The sequence below is a fragment of the Scyliorhinus canicula genome, chromosome 28, assembly GCF_902713615.1.
Source record: "Scyliorhinus canicula chromosome 28, sScyCan1.1, whole genome shotgun sequence".
NCBI lineage: Eukaryota > Metazoa > Chordata > Chondrichthyes > Carcharhiniformes > Scyliorhinidae > Scyliorhinus > Scyliorhinus canicula.
Window position 1 is genome coordinate 1,962,820 of NC_052173.1, and position 19,138 is coordinate 1,981,957.

At 53.7% G+C, this 19,138-nt stretch overlaps 1 protein-coding gene across 1 annotated transcript in view; it reads left to right on the plus strand.

Moving 5' to 3' along the window:
* The window catches only part of LOC119958078 (unconventional myosin-Ib), a 54,879-nt gene that overhangs the window by 4,804 nt on the left and 30,937 nt on the right, over positions 1–19,138 (plus strand). The window contains exon 2 of the mRNA XM_038786304.1: positions 17,792–17,926. Within this exon, the coding sequence (XP_038642232.1) occupies positions 17,801–17,926 (126 nt within the window). The 5' untranslated portion in view covers positions 17,792–17,800. The remainder of the gene's footprint in view (positions 1–17,791; positions 17,927–19,138) is intronic.

The following is a 19,138-nucleotide window of genomic DNA, read 5'->3' on the forward strand; positions in this document are numbered from 1 at the left end:
GGCAGGGATGTCCCCTATCCCCCTTACTCTTTGCATTAGCGATTGAACCGTTAGCGATGGCACTGAGGGGTTCAGGGGGGTGGAGGGGACTGACAAGGGGAGGGGAGGAGCATCGGGTCTCGCTCTATGCGGATGACCTGTTGCTGTATGTGGCAGACCCGGAGGGGGGAATGCCGGAGGTTATGGAAATACTAGCGGAGTTCGGGGACTTTTCGGGATATAAATTAAATCTGGGGAAAAGTGAGGTCTTTGTAATACACTCGGGAGACCAAGGGGAGGGAATTGGGAGGCTCCCCTTCAAAAGAGCAGTAAAAAGTTTCAGGTACTTGGGGGTGCAGGTGGCAAAGAACTGGGGGACCCTCCACAAGTTGAACTTTTCCAGACTGGTGGAACAGATGGAGGAGGAGTTTAAGAGGTGGGACATGGTGCCGCTGTCGCTGGCAGGGAGGGTGCAGTCAGTTAAAATGACGGTCCTCCCGAGGTTCTTGTTTTTGTTCCAGTGTCTGCCCATCTTCCTCCCTAGGGCCTTTTTCAAGAAGGTAACGAGTAGTATCATGGGGTACGTGTGGGCACATGGCACCCCTAGAGTTAGAAGGGTCTTTTTGGAGCGGAGTAGGGATAGTGGAGGGCTGGCGTTACCCAATCTTTCAGGATATTACTGGGCGGCAAATGCATCGATGGTACGAAAGTGGATGATGGAAGGGGAGGGGGCAGCTTGGAAGCGTATGGAGAGGGCGTCCTGTGGCAACATAAGCTTAGGGGCACTGGTAACGGCACCATGGCCGCTCCCTCCCACGAGGTATACCACGAGCCCGGTGGTGGCGGCCACCCTCAAGATCTGGGGGCAGTGGAGGCGACACAGGGGGGAAGTGGGGGGTTTGATAAGGGCACCACTAAGAGGGAACCACAGATTTGCACCGGGAAATACAGGAGGGGGATTTCTGAGCTGGCAGAGGGTGGGCATTAGGCAACTGAAGGACTTGTTTATAGAGGGGAGGTTTGCGAGCTTGGGAGAGCTGGAGGAGAAATTTGGGCTCCCCCGGGGAACACGTTCAGGTACCTCCAAGTGAAGGCATTTGCCAGACGACAGGTAGAGGGGTTTCCCGTGCTTCCCGACAGGGGGGCGAGTGATAGGGTGCTATCAGGGGTCTGGGTCGGGGAGGGGAAGATCTCGGACATTTATAAGATTATGCAGGAGGTGGAGGAGGTACCAGTAGTGGAGTTGAAAGACAAGTGGGAGGTAGAGCTGGGGGAACAGATAGAGGATGGGACATGGGCAGACGCCCTAGAGAGGGTCAACTCGTCGTCGTCATGTGCGAGACTGAGTCTCATTCAATTTAAGGTACTGCATAGAGCCCACATGGCGGGGACAAGGATGAGTCGGTTTTTCGGGGGTGAAGACAGGTGTATTAGATGTTCGGGAAGCCCTGCGAATCATGCACATATGTTTTGGGCATGTCCGGCACTGGAGGAGTTCTGGAAGGGGGTGGCAGGGACGGTGTCGAGAGTGGTGGGGTCCAGGGTCAAGCCAGGATGGGGACTTGCGATCTTCGGGGTTGGGGTGGAACCGGGGGTACAGGAGGCGAGGGAGGCTGGAATATTAGCCTTTGCGTCCTTGGTGGCTCGGAGGAGGATCCTGATTCAGTGGAGGGACGAAAGGCCTCCAAGTGTTAACACCTGGTTAAACGACATGGCAAACTTCATCCAATTGGAAAGAATCAAATTCGCCCTGAGAGGGTCGGTGCAGGGGTTTTTCAGGCGATGGCAACCCTTCCTAGACCTCTTGGATCAGAGATAGAAACTGAGGGCGTGACAGCAGCAACCCGGGAGGGGAGGGGAGGGCGGGAGGGAGGGGGGGGGGAGGGGGTGGGGGAGGGGAGGGGGGGGAGGGGGGATAACAACGAAGGAAACACGGTATCGGTGGTGTCACGGGCAAGGCCTGCCCGAGGACACTGCCAGAAACGACAAGGTGGTCTGGCGGCCGGTTCGTCGGCGGGGGGGGGGGGGGAGGCGGGGGGGGGGGGGGGGAGGCGGGGGGGGGCGCGCGGGTAGGGGGTGGGGGGGGGATTCTTGTTAAGTAGGGGGGTTTGACTTTGTTTTGATATAATTCAAATGTAGGGGGGGTTAAAATGTTTGTACTCTGAAAAATTTCTTCAATAAAAAGTATTTAAAAAAAAAAAAGTAACCAAAAAGGTCTTTTGTCCATCACTGGCTGTTACGTGTCCCATTTTTCCATCATCCAAATTGCTTTCCGTTTCTGATTGGAATGGTAAATTATGATATCATGTACCACCCACTGATTCCCTTGCTTCATTTATTTAAAATGTTTAATTGATCCTGCTTGTATTCCTAACTTCCACATTAATGTCTAACATTGTCGTGAACCATGTATGTCTGCCAACCCCTGGTTTACATGAGAGAATATCTTTCTGACAAATTTCCTTCAAATCCCTTTCGTCTGTCATCATTTCCCTTACAACATGAAAGTGTATATTTTCCATTACAGCATTTGTAAAACCACATTGAACTGTCACTTTTCCAAATAAATTCTCCCCATTGTTAAATACATAGTAAAAAAAATTAAGTCTTATCTTAACATATTACTCATTACCTAACCACACAAATAGACTGTGTGTTACAACTTTTCATATTTGCAACTGTTATCACAATTTTAATACTAAAAATAAGATACAATATCGACACATCCCTTTGTGCCTTTGGGACTAATAATTATTACATACTAAATATGGCGTAACAACATCATTAATATTATTTGTGATGTTCTATGCAGTTAAATCAAGAAAACACACTAAACCACGACTATTCCCCCTCTATTAAAACATTCACACAGTTTAGAAATGCGGATCAAGTTCTTTAAAGGCACACATACCCCCCATATCATATATATATAGCAGTCCCTACCAATTTACATGACATTTCTTTCTTTAATAACGATTACAGCTCTTCAATGCAATATTGTTTTGCTGCATTGGTAACAATTTTCCCACCGTGGCATCAAGCTACAACAATTCTTAAACGATTGTTATTTATCATGTTGGGGTTCCTCGTCAGTCGCTGCTGTCTGCCGCGACCCTTAATAACTCCACCGTGTAGTACATACCCCATGGAGGCCACAGATCATCCATCAGCTAATGTCCAGTTAGAGATGTCTGACCGGAGGTTTCACTGTTCAGTAATAATTTGATATTTTGATTTGTTTCTAACCCGTAAAGTTTTCCTCCGGGTTCTGTCATTTAATTCCCTCAAATATGTAGCCAATTGTATCATTAGTTTCCCCCCAATCCTGTCTAAAAGATTCTTCTCTGGAGCGTAGTTCTCTTCCTTCTTGTGAACTGGTTTGTTATTTTCAAATGACACATTTTTCTGTATTTTCAATTACACCTGCCTGCTTACCATTGGCTGGAGACTAATGACAATCCCACAATCCTTTGGGAGTATGCGCTTCCGCAATGAGGGGATTAGCTCACTCGGCTAAATCGCTGGCTTTGAAAGCAGACCAAGCAGGCCAGCAGCACGGTTCGATTCCCGTACCAGCCTCCCCGGACAGGTGCCGGAATGTGGCGACTAGGGGCTTTTCACAGTAACTTCATTGAAGCCTACTCGTGACACTAAGCGATTTTCATTTCATCCTCCAGTGAACTGCGCCTCCAGAGTTCCCTCCAGTACCATGTGCTGTGAAGAAAATACAGAAACAAACAGGTAGAATTCATATATATTGAGGACATTATACTTTAGAATTGAAAAAATGGACACCGATTCATTGATGGCCATTATGTACCCAGAAGCCTTCCAACATACACATGGGCAGGACTGGCCTTACAGCTCTGCTTCCAACAGATCTCAACAGGACCTCACCTGTACCTTACACTAGCTCCCACTATGACCTCTCTTAGTTCCCCTATTCAATAACAAACCAATTTTAAGGCATATTCCCCAGCGGCACGGTAGCACAATGGTTCGCACTGTGGTTTCACAGCGCCAGGGTCGACTCCCGGCTTGGGTCCCTGTCTGTGTGGAGTCTGCATGTTCTTCCCGTGTCTGCGTGGGTTTCCTCCGGGTGCTCCGGTTTCCTCCCACAATCCAAAGACGTGCTGTTAGGTGAATTGGACATTCTGAATTCTCCCTCTGTGACCCGAACAGGCGCCGGAGTGTGGCGACTAGGTTATTTTCACAGTAACTTCATTGCAGTGTTAATGTAAGCCTACTTGTGACAATAATAAAGTTGGAAGAAAAACGCTCTTTATAAAAGATAGGGACTATAGCCCCCATCCATCTGTAATGAATTCTTTGCATGTACCTCCCATGCTAAAGTTGAATTTAGCTTGCAGTTTGGTCGATCTGCCAAAATTTTCCAGAGCATGTCATCTATTACCGCATGGTTTCTTTCACACACACACCATTACTAAATGGGCTTTCTGCAGCCGTATTCAGAACTGTGATATTCGCATTTTCACACATGTCCCTAAACTTATCATTAGCAAATTCTCCCCCAATGTCCGTAAAGAATTTTGCCAGTGGGCCCATTCCTGACCTGATCCATTTTTCCACGATTTGATCCAGAATTACTCTCTTTTCTTTACTTTGTACAATTGTTGACTGACTAAATCTGGTTGCTAAATCTACAAAATGCAAAATAAATATATTATTTGCTTTATCCCAGATCTTAAGGTCCATGGCCACAATGTCATTAAAATCCCTGGCCAAAGGTAGGGTTACTATCGGTTGGGCTGGTGTCCTTCTGTACTTCCTGCAAACTTCACAGCGATCACTAAACTGGTCTATCAGTTTAGTATAGCCGTCATCCCTTACCCCTGCATCCTTTAATTAATTTTTCAGCCTCCGAGGAGACAGATGTGCAAATTGCCTATGCAGTTTTACTACAATAAGCTTTTTACCAGCTAAAGTCGCATTATCAACTGTCATTAATACATCCTAACCACTCTACTTGAAATATTATTTGTCAATAATGGAATACAATAGTGTCCCGACTGTGTAAATTGTAAGTCCACCGTCTTTCCAAAAACTGTTGCCTTATCCTGTTCCATATCCAGCTTCATGTGTGCTTTCTTCATCGATGGTCTGCTCAGAAGCAAAGGTATCTCACTTGATACAACATCCGTGCTAATGAAATGATTCACTCCGGCAATATTGCAAGGGATCACCACTCTTTTTAGCGACTTCAGAGTATTATCATCCACAAACCTGAAATTTGTGGAACTTTCAAATTCCTTAGCCTTATGATTTTCAGCATCCAAAGAGGCCAGATAACATTTTAACCAGTCAATCCCACACACAGTAGATGTGCAGCCACTGTCCAATACAGCACAGTTGAAGGATTCTGCAACCAACACCCTCATTACCGGCGTAAAACAGCTTGTTAATAGGCCAATGCCTTCTTTCTGGTCACTATCTTTTTCCTCTTTTGACTCTTCCGTGTCATGTGTCGCTTCAAATATTCCATCATAACGAGTTGGACAGTTGAAAGCAGAATGGTATTGAGAGTCACATCGAAAACATCGATTTATCATGCCCCGTGCATTTCTGGGGTTCATCCTCCTATTGTAGGTTCTAACTGGGTTTCTGTCTTCATAATTTCCTTGTCTCGGTCTCCTTTTATAGTCTTGAAACCTGTTCGTAGCCATACGATTTCGCCATCCTGTTAGTAGTGTATCTTCCATATTCTGCCTTATAGCAGGCTGACTTATTTGGGTCATCAGAGCCATTGGATTTGAATGTTTCCCCAGAATTGTTTTTTAAAGCTGTTGTCATCTGTTCGAATAAGGTATTGTTATCTGTAAACTGAACTCCTGTCAAAACCAGGAGCCTATCCATGTTGCTCACTCTAACACAGTCAAGCAATTTAAAGGCCAACACAGACTGTGGAAATTCCAGCCTGTGTTTCTGCAGCCTTTTATATAGTCTGCCAAATTCCATTATACAGTCTTCCATGGATAAATCCTCCATTTTCCGGAACTTATCAAAATCCGACCATGCTCCATACGCACTTAACAAGTCATCTTTCTTATAAATCTTATCCATATAATGTAATAAAGTCGCCAGTCCTCCTTCGGAGTCTAACTCTTCCAACTCAAGCTCAGAAAGCACTTGGTTTCGGATTTTACTGCCATATGGTAAAGAAAGAGCCAATGCCATACCTTGTTTCTCTTTCCTAAAGCAGTCACCTTAGTCCACATAACTACCACACTTCTCCATTGGTCGTACGATTCCCTTTCAGAAAATAAGGGGAGGGGCAGTCATATCCAGCCATCTTTATCCTGGGTTCAGCCATATATCTTTGTGTTTTTTTCTTCTCACTCACTCCTTGGTTTGATCTGGAAAAGTTGTATCTTTCAACCCTTCACATTTTCACAGCAACCATCCTCTGCTACCATCTGTTAGACGCTTAGCTGCTGTTGTATAAAGAGTCCTTTTCCACAAACACCTTTAATTTACTTCAACAGACTGCACAAAACTCTATCATCACATCACCTGACACAAAGGCCACCTGAAGCCCCTTTACATAATCAGTGTCAATTATTGGATACTTGACATAAATCAGACAACTAATTGGAATGCTCAATTAAGGCAGTTCGAGGAGGATCTTCCTATTGAGGTAGTATGGGTTGATGTCAGAAATAGGAAAGGAGCAGTCACCTTGTTGGGAGTTTTCTATAGGCCCCCCAATAGCAGCAGAGATGTGGAGGAACAGATTGGGAAACAGATTTTGGACAGGTGCAGAAGTAATAGGGTAGTAGTCATGGGTGACTTCAACTTCCCAAATATTGAGTGGAAACTCTTTCGATCAAATAGTTTGGATGGGGTGGTGTTTGTGCAGTGTGTCCAGGAAGCTTTTCTAACACAGTATGTGGATTGTCCGACCAGAGGGGAGGCCATATTGGATTTGGTACTTGGTAATGAACCAGGGCAAGTGATAGATTTGTTAGTGGGGGAGCATTTTGGAGGCAGTGACCACAATTCTGTGACTTTCACTTTAGTAATGGAGAGGCATTGGTGCGTGCAACAGGGCAAGCTTTACAATTGGGGGAAGGGTAAATACAATGCTGTCAGACAAGAATTGAAGTGCATAAGTTGGGAACATAGGCTGTCAGGGAAGGACACAAGTGAAATGTGGAACTTGTTCAAGGAACAGGTACTACGTGTCTTTGATATGTATGTCCCTGTCAGGCAGGGAAGAGATGGTCGAGTGAGGGAACCATGGTTGACAAGAGAGGTTGAATGTCTTGTTAAGAGTAAGACGGAGACTTATGTAAGGCTGAGGAAACAAGGTTCAGACAGGACGCTGGAGGGATACAAGATAGCCAGGAGGGAACTGAAGAAAGGGATTAGGAGAGCTAAGAGAGGGCATGAAAAATCTTTGGCGGGTAGGATCAAGGAAAACCCCAAGGCCTTTTACATATATGTAAGAAATATGAGAATGACTAGAGCGAGGGTGGGTCCGATCAAGGACAGTAGCGGGAGATTGTGTATTGAGTCTGAAGAGATAGGAGAGGTCTTGAACGAGTACTTTTCTTCAGTATTTACAAACGAGAGGGGCCATATTGTTGGAGAGGACAGTGTGAAACAGACTGATAAGCTCGAGGAGATACTTGTCAGGAAGGAAGATGTGTTGGGCGTTTTGAAAAACTTGAGGATAAACAAGTCCCCCGGGCCTGACGGGATATATCCAAGGATTCTATGGAAAGCAAGAAATTAAATTGGCAATGATCTTTTCGTCCTCACTGTCAACAGGGGTGGTACCAGAGGATTGGAGAGTGGCGAATGTCGTGTCCCTGTTCAAAAAAGGGAATAGGGATAACCCTGGGAATTACAGGCCAGTTAGTCTTACTTCGGTGGTAGGCAAAGTAATGGAAAGGGTACTGAGGGATAGGATTTCTGAGCATCTGGAAAGACATTGCTTGATTAGGGATAGTCAGCACGGATTTGTGAGGGGTAGGTCTTGCCTCACAAGTCTTATTGAATTCTTTGAGGAGGTGACCAAGCATGTGGATGAAGGTAAAGCAGTGGATGTAGTGTACATGGATTTTAGTAAGGCATTTGATAAGGTTCCCCATTGTAGGCTTATGCAGAAAGTAAGGAGGATGGGATAGTGGGAAATTTGGCCAGTTGGATAACAAACTGGCTAACCGATAGAAGTCAGAGAGTGGTGGTGGATGGTAAATATTCAGCCTGGAGCCCAGTTACCAGTGGTGTACCGCATGGATAGGTTCTGGGTCCTCTGCTGTTTGTGATTAATGACTTGGATGAGGGAGTTGAAGGGTGGGTCAGTAAATGTGCAGATGATACAAAGATTGGTGGAGTTGTGGATAGTGAGGAGGGCTGTTGTCGGCTGCAAAGAGACATAGATAAGATGCAGAGCTGGGCTGAGAAGTGGCAGATGGAGTGTGAGGTTGTCCATTTTGGAAGGACAAATATGAATGTGGAATACAGGGTTAACGGTAGGGTTCTTGGCAATGTGGAGGAGGAGAGAGATCTTGGGGTCTATGTTCATAAATCTTTGAAAGTTGCCACTCAAGTGGATAGAGCTGTGATCAAGGCCAATGGTGTGCTAGCGTTCATTAGCAGAGGGATTGAATTTAACAGCCGTGAGGTGATGATGCAGCTGTACAAAACCTTGGTAAATCCACATTTGGAGTACTGTGTGCAGTACTGGTCGCCTCATTTTAGGAAGGATGTGGAAGCTTTGGAAAAGGTGCAGAGGAGATTTACCAGTATGTTGCCTGGAATGGAGAGTAGGTCTTACGAGGAAAGGTTGAGGGTGCTGGGCCTTTTCTCATTAGCACAGTAAGAAGTCTTACAACACCAGGTTAAAGTCCAACAGGTTTGTTTCAAACACGAGCTTTCGGAGCACGGCTCCTTCTTCAGGTGAATGGAAAGGCTTGTTCCAGAAATGTTTATATAGACACAGTCAGAGATGCCCCGGAATGCGAGCACCTGCAGGCAATCAAATCATCAAAGATGCAGAGAGAGAGGTAACTCCAGGTTAAAGAGGTGTGAATTGTCCCAAGCCAGTTCAGTCGGTAGGCCTCTGCAAGTCCAGGCTTGTTGGTGGGGGCCGAATGTAATGCGACATGAATCCCAGATCCCGGTTGAGTCCGCATTCATGCGTGCGGAACTTAGCTATAAGTTTTTGCTCAGCAATTTTGCGTTGTCGCGTCTCCTGAAGGCCTCCTTGTAGAATGCTGACCCGGAGATCAGAGGCTGAATGTCCTTGACTGCTGAAGTGTTCCCCAACTGGAAGGGAACAGTCCTGCCTGTTGATAGTCGCACGATGCCCGTTTATTCGTTGTCGCAGTGTCTGCATGGTCTCGCCAATGTACCACGCTTTGGGACATCCTTTCCTGCAGCATATGAGGTAGACTACATTGGTCGAGTCGCACGAGTATGCGCCGCGTACCTGGTGGGTGGTGTTTCCACGTGTAATGGTGGTGTCCATGTCGATGATCTGGCATGTCTTGCAGAGATTACCCTGGCAGGGTTTTGTGGTGTTGTGGTTGCTGTTCTGAAGGCTGGGTAATTTGCTGCAAACAATGGTTTGTTTGAGGTTGCGCGGTTGTTTGAAGGCCAGTAGTGGGGGTGTGGGGATGACCTTGGCAAGATGTCCATCCTCGCTGATGATGTGTTGGAGGCTGCGAAGAAGATGTCGTAGTTTCTCCGCCCCAGGAAAGTACTGGACGACGAAGGGTACTCTGTCAGTGGTGTCCCGTGTTTGTCTTCTGAGGAGGTCGGTGCGGTTCTTTGCTGTGGCGCGGTGGAACTGTCGATCAATGAGTCGAGCGCCATATCCCGTTCGTACGAGGGCCCGAGGATGTCCCGAAGCGTGGTACATTGGCGAGACCATGCAGACACTGCGATAACGAATAAACGGGCATCGTGCGACTATCAACAGGCAGGACTGTTCCCTTCCAGTTGGGGAACACTTCAGCAGTCAAGGACATTCAGCCTCTGATCTCCGGGTCAGCATTCTACAAGGAGGCCTTCAGGAGACGCGACAACGCAAAATTGCTGAGCAAAAACTTATAGCTAAGTTCCGCACGCATGAATGCGGACTCAACCGGGATCTGGGATTCATGTCGCATTACATTCGGCCCCCACCAACAAGCCTGGACTTGCAGAGGCCTACCGACTGAACTGGCTTGGGACAATTCACACCTCTTTAACCTGGAGTTACCTCTCTCTCTGCATCTTTGATGATTTGATTGCCTGCAGGTGCTCGCATTCCGGGGCATCTCTGACTGTGTCTATATAAACATTTCTGGAACAAGCCTTTCCATTCACCTGAAGAAGGAGCCGTGCTCCGAAAGCTCGTGTTTGAAACAAACCTGTTGGACTTTAACCTGGTGTTGTAAGACTTCTTACTGTGCTCACCCCAGTCCAACGCCGGCATCTCCACATCTTTTCTCATTAGAACAGAGAAGGATGAGGGGTGACTTGATAGAGGTTTATAAGATGATCAGGGGAATAGATAGAGTAGACAGTCAGAGACTTTTTCCCCAGGTGGAACACACCATTACAAGGGGACATAAATTTAAGGTAAATGGTGGAAGATATAGGGGGGAGGTCAGAGGTAGGTTCTTTACCCAGAGAGTAGTGGGGGCATGGAATGCACTGCCTGTGGAAGTAGTTGAGTCGGAAACATTAGGGGCCTTCAAGCGACTATTGGATAGGTACATGGATTACGGTAGAAGATGGGGTGTAGATTAATTTGTTCTAAATCTAGGACAAAAGTTTGGCACAACATCGTGGGCCGAAGGGCCTGTTCTGTGCTGTATTTTCTATGTTCTATTACTTAACACACAATACAGGAGGGATGTGATAGCATTGGAAAGGGTGCAGAGGAGATTTACCAGGATGTTGCCTGGGCTGGAGAGTGTTAGTGATGGAGAGTGATCGGATAGACTGGGATTGTTTTCCTTGGAGCAGAGGAGACTGAGGGGGGACAGGATTGAGATGTCTAAAATTGTGAGGGGCACAGATAGACAGGAAGAAACTTTTCCCCTTGGTGAGGGATCAGGGACCAGGGGGCAGAGATTTAAGGTGAGGGGAAGCAGATTTCGAGGGGATGTGAGGGAAAACATTTTCACCCAGAGGGTGATGGGAGTTTGGAACTCACTGCCAGAAAGGGAGGCAGACACCCTCAGAACATTAAAGAAGTATTTAGGTGAGCGCTTGCGATCCCAAGGCAGGCGCGGCAATGGGCCAAGAGCTGGGAAATGGGATTAGAATGGTTCGGTGGTTGTTTTTGACCGGCACAGACAGGATGGACTGCCGAGCCTTTCCTGTGCTCTCTGGCTCGATGACTACACCTCGTTTGCCGCCGGAGATCACACTTAGAAATTCTTTGGGAGAATTCCACCCTACGTTTTTTATCTTTTTATAGTCATTGACGTTGTGATCTATTTGTCCACTTTAAAGTGCATTGCATGTTAAATAGTCCTTAAATAAAGTTGTAAATAAGTTGGGAAAGTATAACGTTTCTTGTACACAGTTTAAGAACCCACCTCTCTTGTATTTTCCAGAAGTAGGAAGATACAATTCTTGGAGAGAGACCCCCCAGATGCTTATAATATCCGGCTGATTATAATTTGGCGAATGAGGGCAGCACGGTGGCACAGTGGGTTAGCCCTGCTGCCTCACGGCGCTGAGGTCCCAGGTTCGATCCCGGCTCTGGGTCACTGTCCGTGTGGAGTTTGCACATTCTCCCCGTGTCTGCGTGGGTTTCACACCCACAACAAAAAGACGCGCAGGGTAGGTGGATTGGCCACGCTAAATTGCCCCTTAATTGGAAAAAAAGAATTGGGTATGCTAAATTTAAAAATAAAAATAATTTGGCGAAGGAAATTATTGAAAGATGGTAACAGCTCTTAATAGTCATCTTCCTTGGGGAGACATCGTTCATTTTCTCAGACCCAGGTGGCTGCTTTCAACTCAACTGAGAGCCGAAGTAGGGTCTCCATTGGGGCTCGAGTTAGAATCCACTTCAGTGCCACTTCCCCCAGCGTGCCGTGACCCCTCGGAGCCCCCTCCAGCGCAGCGTGACCCCTCGGAGCCCCCTCCAGTGCACCGTGACCCCCTCGGAGCCCCCTCCAGCGCACTGTGACCCCTCGGAGCCCCCTCCAGCGCACCATGACCCCTCGGAGCCCCCTCCAGTGCAGCGTGACCCCCGGAGCCCCCTCCAGCACACCGTGACCCCTCGGAGCCCCCTCCAGCGCACCATGACCCCTCGGAGCCCCCTCCAGTGCACTGTGACCCCTCGGAGCCCCCTCCAGCGCAGCGTGACCCCTCGGAGCCCCCTCCAGTGCACTGTGGCCCCCCGGAGCACCCTCCAGCGCACTGTGACCCCTCAGAGCCCCCTCCAGTGCAGCGTGACCCCTCGGAGCCCCCTCCAGTACACCGTGACCCCTCGGAGACCCCTCCAGTGCACTGTGACCCCTCGGAGCCCCCTCCAGTGCGCCGTGACCCCTCGGAGCCCCCTCCAGTGCAGCGTGACCCCTCGGAGCCCCCTCCAGCGCACTGTGACCCCTCAGAGCCCCCTCCAGTGCGCCGTGACCCCTCGGAGCCCCCTCCAGCACACCGTGACCCCTCGGAGCCCCCTCCAGCGCAGCGTGACCCCTCGGAGCCCCCTCCAGTGCAGCGTGACCCCTCGGAGCCCCCTCCAGTACACCGTGACCCCTCGGAGCCCCCTCCAGTGCGCCGTGACCCCTCGGAGCCCCCTCCAGTGCACTGTGGCCCCCCGGAGCACCCTCCAGCACGCCGTGACCCCTCGGAGCCCCCTCCAGCGCACCATGACCCCTCGGAGCCCCCTCCAGTGCACCATGACCCCTCGGAGCCCCCTCCAGTGTGCCGTGACCCCTCGGAGCCCCCTCCAGCACACTGTGACCCTCGGAGCCCCCTCCAGTGCAGCATGACCCCTCGGAGCCCCCTCCAGTGCAGCGTGACCCCTCGGAGCCCCCTCCAGTGCAGCGTGACCCCTCGGAGCCCCCTCCAGCGCACTGTGACCCCTCAGAGCCCCCTCCAGCGCGCCGTGACCCCTTGGAGCCCCCTCCAGTGTGCCGTGACCCCTCGGAGCCCCCTCCAGCGCACTGTGACCCCTCGGAGCCCCCTCCAGTGCGCCGTGACCCCTCGGAGCCCCCTCCAGCACACCGTGACCCCTCAGAGCCCCCTCCAGTGCACTGTGACCCCTCGGAGCCCCCTCCAGCGCACCGTCACCCCTCGGAGCCCCCTCCAGCGCACCATGACCCCTCGGAGCCCCCTCCATCACGCCAGGGCCCCTCGGAGCCCCCTCCAGTGCAGCGTGGCCCCTCAGAGCACCCTCCAGTGCACCATGACCCCTCGGAGCCCCCTCCAGTGCAGTGTGACCCCTCTGAGCCCCTCCAGTGCGCCGTGACCCCTCGGAGCCCCCTCCAACGCACCATGACCCCTCGGAGCCCCCTCCAGTGCACTGTGACCCCTCGGAGCCCCCTCCAGCGCACTGTGACCCCTCAGAGCCCCCTCCAGCGCACTGTGTCCCCCGGAGCCCCCTCCAGTGCACCATGACCCCTCAGAGCCCCCTCCAGCGCACTGTGACCCCTCAGAGCCCCCTCCAGTGCACTGTGACCCCTCAGAGCCCCCTCCAGCGCACTGTGACCCCTCGGAGCACCCTCCAGCGCACCGTGACCCCTCGGAGCCCCCTCCAGTGCGCTGTGACCCCTCGGAGCCCCCTCCAGCACACCGTGACCCCTCGGAGCCCCCTCCAGTGCAGCGTGACCCCCCGGAGCCCCCTCCAGTGCAGCGTGACCCCTCGGAGCCCCCTCCAGTGAACCATGACCCCTCGGAGCCCCCTCCAGCGCACCGTGGCCCCTCGGAGCCCCCTCCAGTGCAGCGTGACCCCTCGGAGCCCCCCCCCAGTGCAGCGTGACCCCCGGAGCCCCCTCCAGTGCAGCGTGACCCCTCGGAGCCCCCTCCAGTGCACCGTGACCCCTCGGAGCCCCCTCCAGTGCAGCGTGACCTCTCGGAGCCCCCTCCAGTGCGCCATGACCCCTCAGTGCCCCCTCCAGTGTGCTGTGACCCCTCGGAGCCCCCTCCAGCGCACCATGACCCCTCGGAGCCCCCTCCAGCGCACCGTGACCCCTCGGAGCCCCCTCCAGTGCAGCGTGACCCCCCGGAGCCCCCTCCAGTGCAGCGTGACCCCTCGGAGCCCCCTCCAGTGAACCATGACCCCTCGGAGCCCCCTCCAGCACACCGTGGCCCCTCGGAGCCCCCCTCCAGTGCAGCGTGACCCCTCGGAGCCCCCCCCAGTGCAGCGTGACCCCCGGAGCCCCCTCCAGTGCAGCGTGACCCCTCGGAGCCCCCTCCAGTGCACCGTGACCCCTCGGAGCCCCCCCCCAGTGCAGCGTGACCCCCGGAGCCCCCTCCAGTGCAGCGTGACCCCTCGGAGCCCCCTCCAGTGCACCGTGACCCCTCGGAGCCCCCTCCAGTGCAGCATGACCTCTCGGAGCCCCCTCCAGTGCGCCATGACCCCTCAGTGCCCCCTCCAGTGTGCTGTGACCCCTCGGAGCACCCTCCAGTGCAGCGTGACCCCTCGGAGCCCCCTCCAGTGCACCATGACCCCTCGGAGCCCCCTCCAGTGCACCATGACCCCTCGGAGCCCCCTCCAGTGCAGCGTGACCCCTCGGAGCCCCCTCCAGTGCAGTGTGACCCCTCGGAGCACCCTCCAGTGCAGCGTGACCCCTCGGAGCCCCCTCCAGTACACCGTGACCCCTCGGAGACCCCTCCAGTGCAGCGTGACCCCTCGGAGCCCCCTCCAGTGCACTGTGACCCCTCAGAGCCCCCTCCAATGCACTGTGACCCCTCGGAGCCCCCTCCAGTGCGCCATGACCCCTCAGAGCCCCCTCCAGTGCACCATGACCCCTCGGAGCCCCCTCCAGCGCACTGTGACCCCTCAGAGCACCCTCCAGTGCACCATGACCCCTCGGAGCCCCCTCCAGTGCACTGTGACCCCTCAGAGCCCCCTCCAATGCACTGTGACCCCTCGGAGCCCCCTCCAGTGCACTGTGACCCCTCAGAGCCCCCTCCAATGCACTGTGACCCCTCAGAGCCCCCTCCAATGCACTGTGACCCCTCGGAGCCCCCTCCAGTGCACTGTGACCCCTCAGAGCCCCCTCCAATGCACTGTGACCCCTCGGAGCCCCCTCCAGTGTGCTGTGACCCCTCGGAGCACCCTCCAGTGCACCATGACCCCTCGGAGCCCCCTCCAGTGCACTGTGACCCCTCAGAGCCCACTCCAGTGCACTGTGACCCCTCGGAGCCCCCTCCAATGCACTGTGACCCCTCGGAGCCCCCTCCAGCGCGCAGTGACCCTTCGGAGCCCCCTCCAGCGCACTGTGACCCCTCGGAGCCCCCTCCAGCGCACCGTCACCCCTCGGAGCCCCCTCCAGCGCACTGTGACCCCTCGGAGCCCCCTCCAGCGCACTGTGACCCCTCGGAGCCCCCTCCAACACACCGTGTCCCCCGGAGCCCCCTCCAGCGCACCGTGTCCCCCGGAGCCCCCTCCAGTGCACTGTGACCCCTCGGAGCCCCCTCCAGCGCACCGTGACCCCTCGGAGCCCCCTCCAGCGCACTGTGACCCCTCGGAGCCCCCTCCAGCGCACCATGACCCCTCGGAGCCCCCTCCAGCGCACTGTGACCCCTTGGAGCCCCCTCCAGCGCACCGTGACCCCTCGGAGCCCCCTCCAGCACACCGTGTCCCCCGGAGCCCCCTCCAGTGCACCATGACCCCTCGGAGCCCCCTCCAGCGCACTGTGACCCCTCGGAGCCCCCTCCAGCGCACTGTGACCCCTCGGAGCACCCTCCAGCGCACTGTGACCCCTCGGAGCCCCCTCCAGCGCACAGTGTCCCACCGGAGCCCCCTCCAGTGCACCATGACCCCTCGGAGCACCCTCCAGTGCAGCGTGACCCCTCGGAGCCCCCTCCAGTACACCGTGACCCCTCGGAGACCCCTCCAGTGCAGCGTGACCCCTCGGAGCCCCCTCCAGTGCAGCGTGACCCCTTGGAGCCCCCTCCAGTGCACTGTGACCCCTCAGAGCCCCCTCCAATGCACTGTGACCCCTCGGAGCCCCCTCCAGTGCGCCATGACCCCTCAGAGCCCCCTCCAGTGCACCATGACCCCTCGGAGCCCCCTCCAGCGCACTGTGACCCCTCAGAGCACCCTCCAGTGCACCATGACCCCTCGGAGCCCCCTCCAGTGCACTGTGACCCCTCAGAGCCCCCTCCAATGCACTGTGACCCCTCGGAGCCCCTCCAGTGCACTGTGACCCCTCAGAGCCCCCTCCAATGCACTGTGACCCCTCAGAGCCCCCTCCAGTGTGCTGTGACCCCTCGGAGCACCCTCCAGTGCACCATGACCCCTCGGAGCCCCCTCCAGTGCACTGTGACCCCTCAGAGCCCACTTCCAGTGCACTGTGACCCCTCAGAGCCCCCTCCAATGCACTGTGACCCCTCGGAGCCCCCTCCAGCGCGCAGTGACCCTTCGGAGCCCCCTCCAGCGCACTGTGACCCCTCGGAGCCCCCTCCAGCGCACCGTCACCCCTCGGAGCCCCCTCCAGCACACCGTGTCCCCCGGAGCCCCCTCCAGCGCACCGTGTCCCCCGGAGCCCCCTCCAGCGCACTGTGACCCCTCGGAGCCCCCTCCAGCGCACCGTGACCCCTCGGAGCCCCCTCCAGCGCACCGTGTCCCCCGGAGCCCCCTCCAGTGCACTGTGACCCCTCGGAGCCCCCTCCAGCGCACCGTGACCCCTCGGAGCCCCCTCCAGCGCACCGTGTCCCCCGGAGCCCCCTCCAGTGCAGCGTGACCCCTCGGAGCCCCCTCCAGCGCACCGTGACCCTTCAGAGCCCCCTCCAGTGCACTGTGACCCCTCGGAGCCCCCTCCAGCACACCGTGACCCCTCAGAGCCCCCTCCAGTGCACCATGACCCCTCGGAGCCCCCTCCAGCACGCCGTGACCCCTCAGAGCCCCCTCCAGCGCACCGTGACCCCTCAGAGCCCCCTCCAGTACACTGTGACCCCTCACAGCCCCCTCCAGCGCACCGTGACCCCTCAGAGCCCCCTCCAGCACACCGTGACCCTCAGAGCCCCCTCCAGTACACTGTGACCCCTCACAGCCCCCTCCAGCGCACCGTGACCCCCTCAGAGCCCCCTCCAGCACACCGTGACCCCCTCGGAGCCCCCTCCAGCGCACTGTGACCCCTCAGAGCCCCCTCCAGCACACCGTGACCCCCTCGGAGCCCCTCCAGCGCACTGTGACCCCTCAGAGCCCCCTCCAGTGCACCGTGACCCCCTCAGAGCCCCCTCCAGCACACCGTGACCCCTCGGAGCCCCCTCCAGCGCACTGTGACCCCTCAGAGCCCCCTCCATCGCGCCTTGGCCCCTCAGAGCCCCCTCCATCGCGCCTTGGCCCCTTGGAGCCCCCTCCAGCGCACCATCACCGAGTGTGTTCTTTTGAAAACAAATCCATGTTAGTTAAAAGTGACAATGCAGCATTCGCTCACACTAAAATGACTCATACTGGGCAGCGGTTGTTGAGAGGATATGTCGGTGAAATGAAGTATCATTTACAGCTCGTGCCAGGAACAGAGAGAAATTGGACTTTAAACATTGCGATAGGACAGAGGCTGCATTCACAACAAGAGATAGCTGCCTGCAATGCAAACAATGTCAATATTTTATAGGCTGCTAAATAGCTTCATTATTTTCATGTTGGTGTTATTCCTTACAGTAACCAACCATGGCGAAGAAGTCATCCTATCTGGACAATATGGTTGGGGTGGGTGACATGGTGCTCCTAGACCCGCTCACCGACGAGTCATTACTTTCAAACCTGAAGACACGATTCAATAACAATGAGATCTATGTAAGTACGTTGAGGAGAAACCCTCATGATGTTTGTGACTGTCCATTGGGAGCGTGATTGGAATTCTCTGCTCCCGCCAGCGGTGCCCCCCCACTCCCGTGGGTTTCCCGGTGGTACGCGGGGTCTACAATGGGAAATCCCGCTGCCAGTGAATGGCACACCGCAGAGAATCAGACGGTGAGGGGGGAACTACACAATCCTGCCCCATGGGTTTCTGGGTATCTAATATTGTACATTGAATAAAGGTTTGGTCCAGAACTGTACATTCCAGGGAGCCCACACCTTTTCCACTCTCATCACCATCTCGGACTCTTGCTAGATCGGATCGGATGTGGCTATAATGCTTCTGACAACAGGCCAGGGCAAGAGAGGCCGTAAGCCTCATTAACTCTGGGGTGAATGCAGCAAATATGGAACACATCTCGGATGGAATTTTGCCCCATTTAGACTGGACCTTAAATTCTGGTTGCAGTCTTTGACCCATTGCCAGTATCAAAGGGAGAGTTCCTGGCTTTCCCCAGGAAATAGATTCCCTGCATTGCAGGGGGCCATTTGGCCCATCGAGTCAGCACTGATCCTTTGAATCAGCACTCTATTCATATTCACTCCCCCATCCACCCCTCTCTATTGCTGAAACCCCATAACTTGCACATCCCTGGACACTAAGGGACAATTTATCATGGCCAATCCACCTAACCTGTACATCTTTGGACACTAAGGGACAATTTAACATGGCCAATCCACGTAACCTGTACACCTTTGGACACTAAGGGACAATTTAACATGGCCAATCCACGTAACCTGTACACCTTTGGACACTGAGTGACAATTTAACATGGCCAATCCACCTAACCTGCACATCTTTGGACACTAAGGGACAATTTAACATGGCTAATCTACCTAACCTGTACACCTTTGGACACTAAGGGACAATTTAACATGGCCAATCCACCTAACCTGCACATCTTTGGACACTAAGGGACAATTTAATCATGGCCAATCCACCTAACCTGTACACCTTTGGACACTAAGGGACAATTTAACATGGCTAATCTACCTAACCTGCACATCTTTGGACACTGAGTGACAGTTTAACATGGCCAATCCACCTAACCTGCACATCTTTGGACACTGAGTGACAATTTAACACGGCCAATCCACCTAACCTGTACATCTTTGGACACTAAGGGACAATTGATCATGGCCAATCCA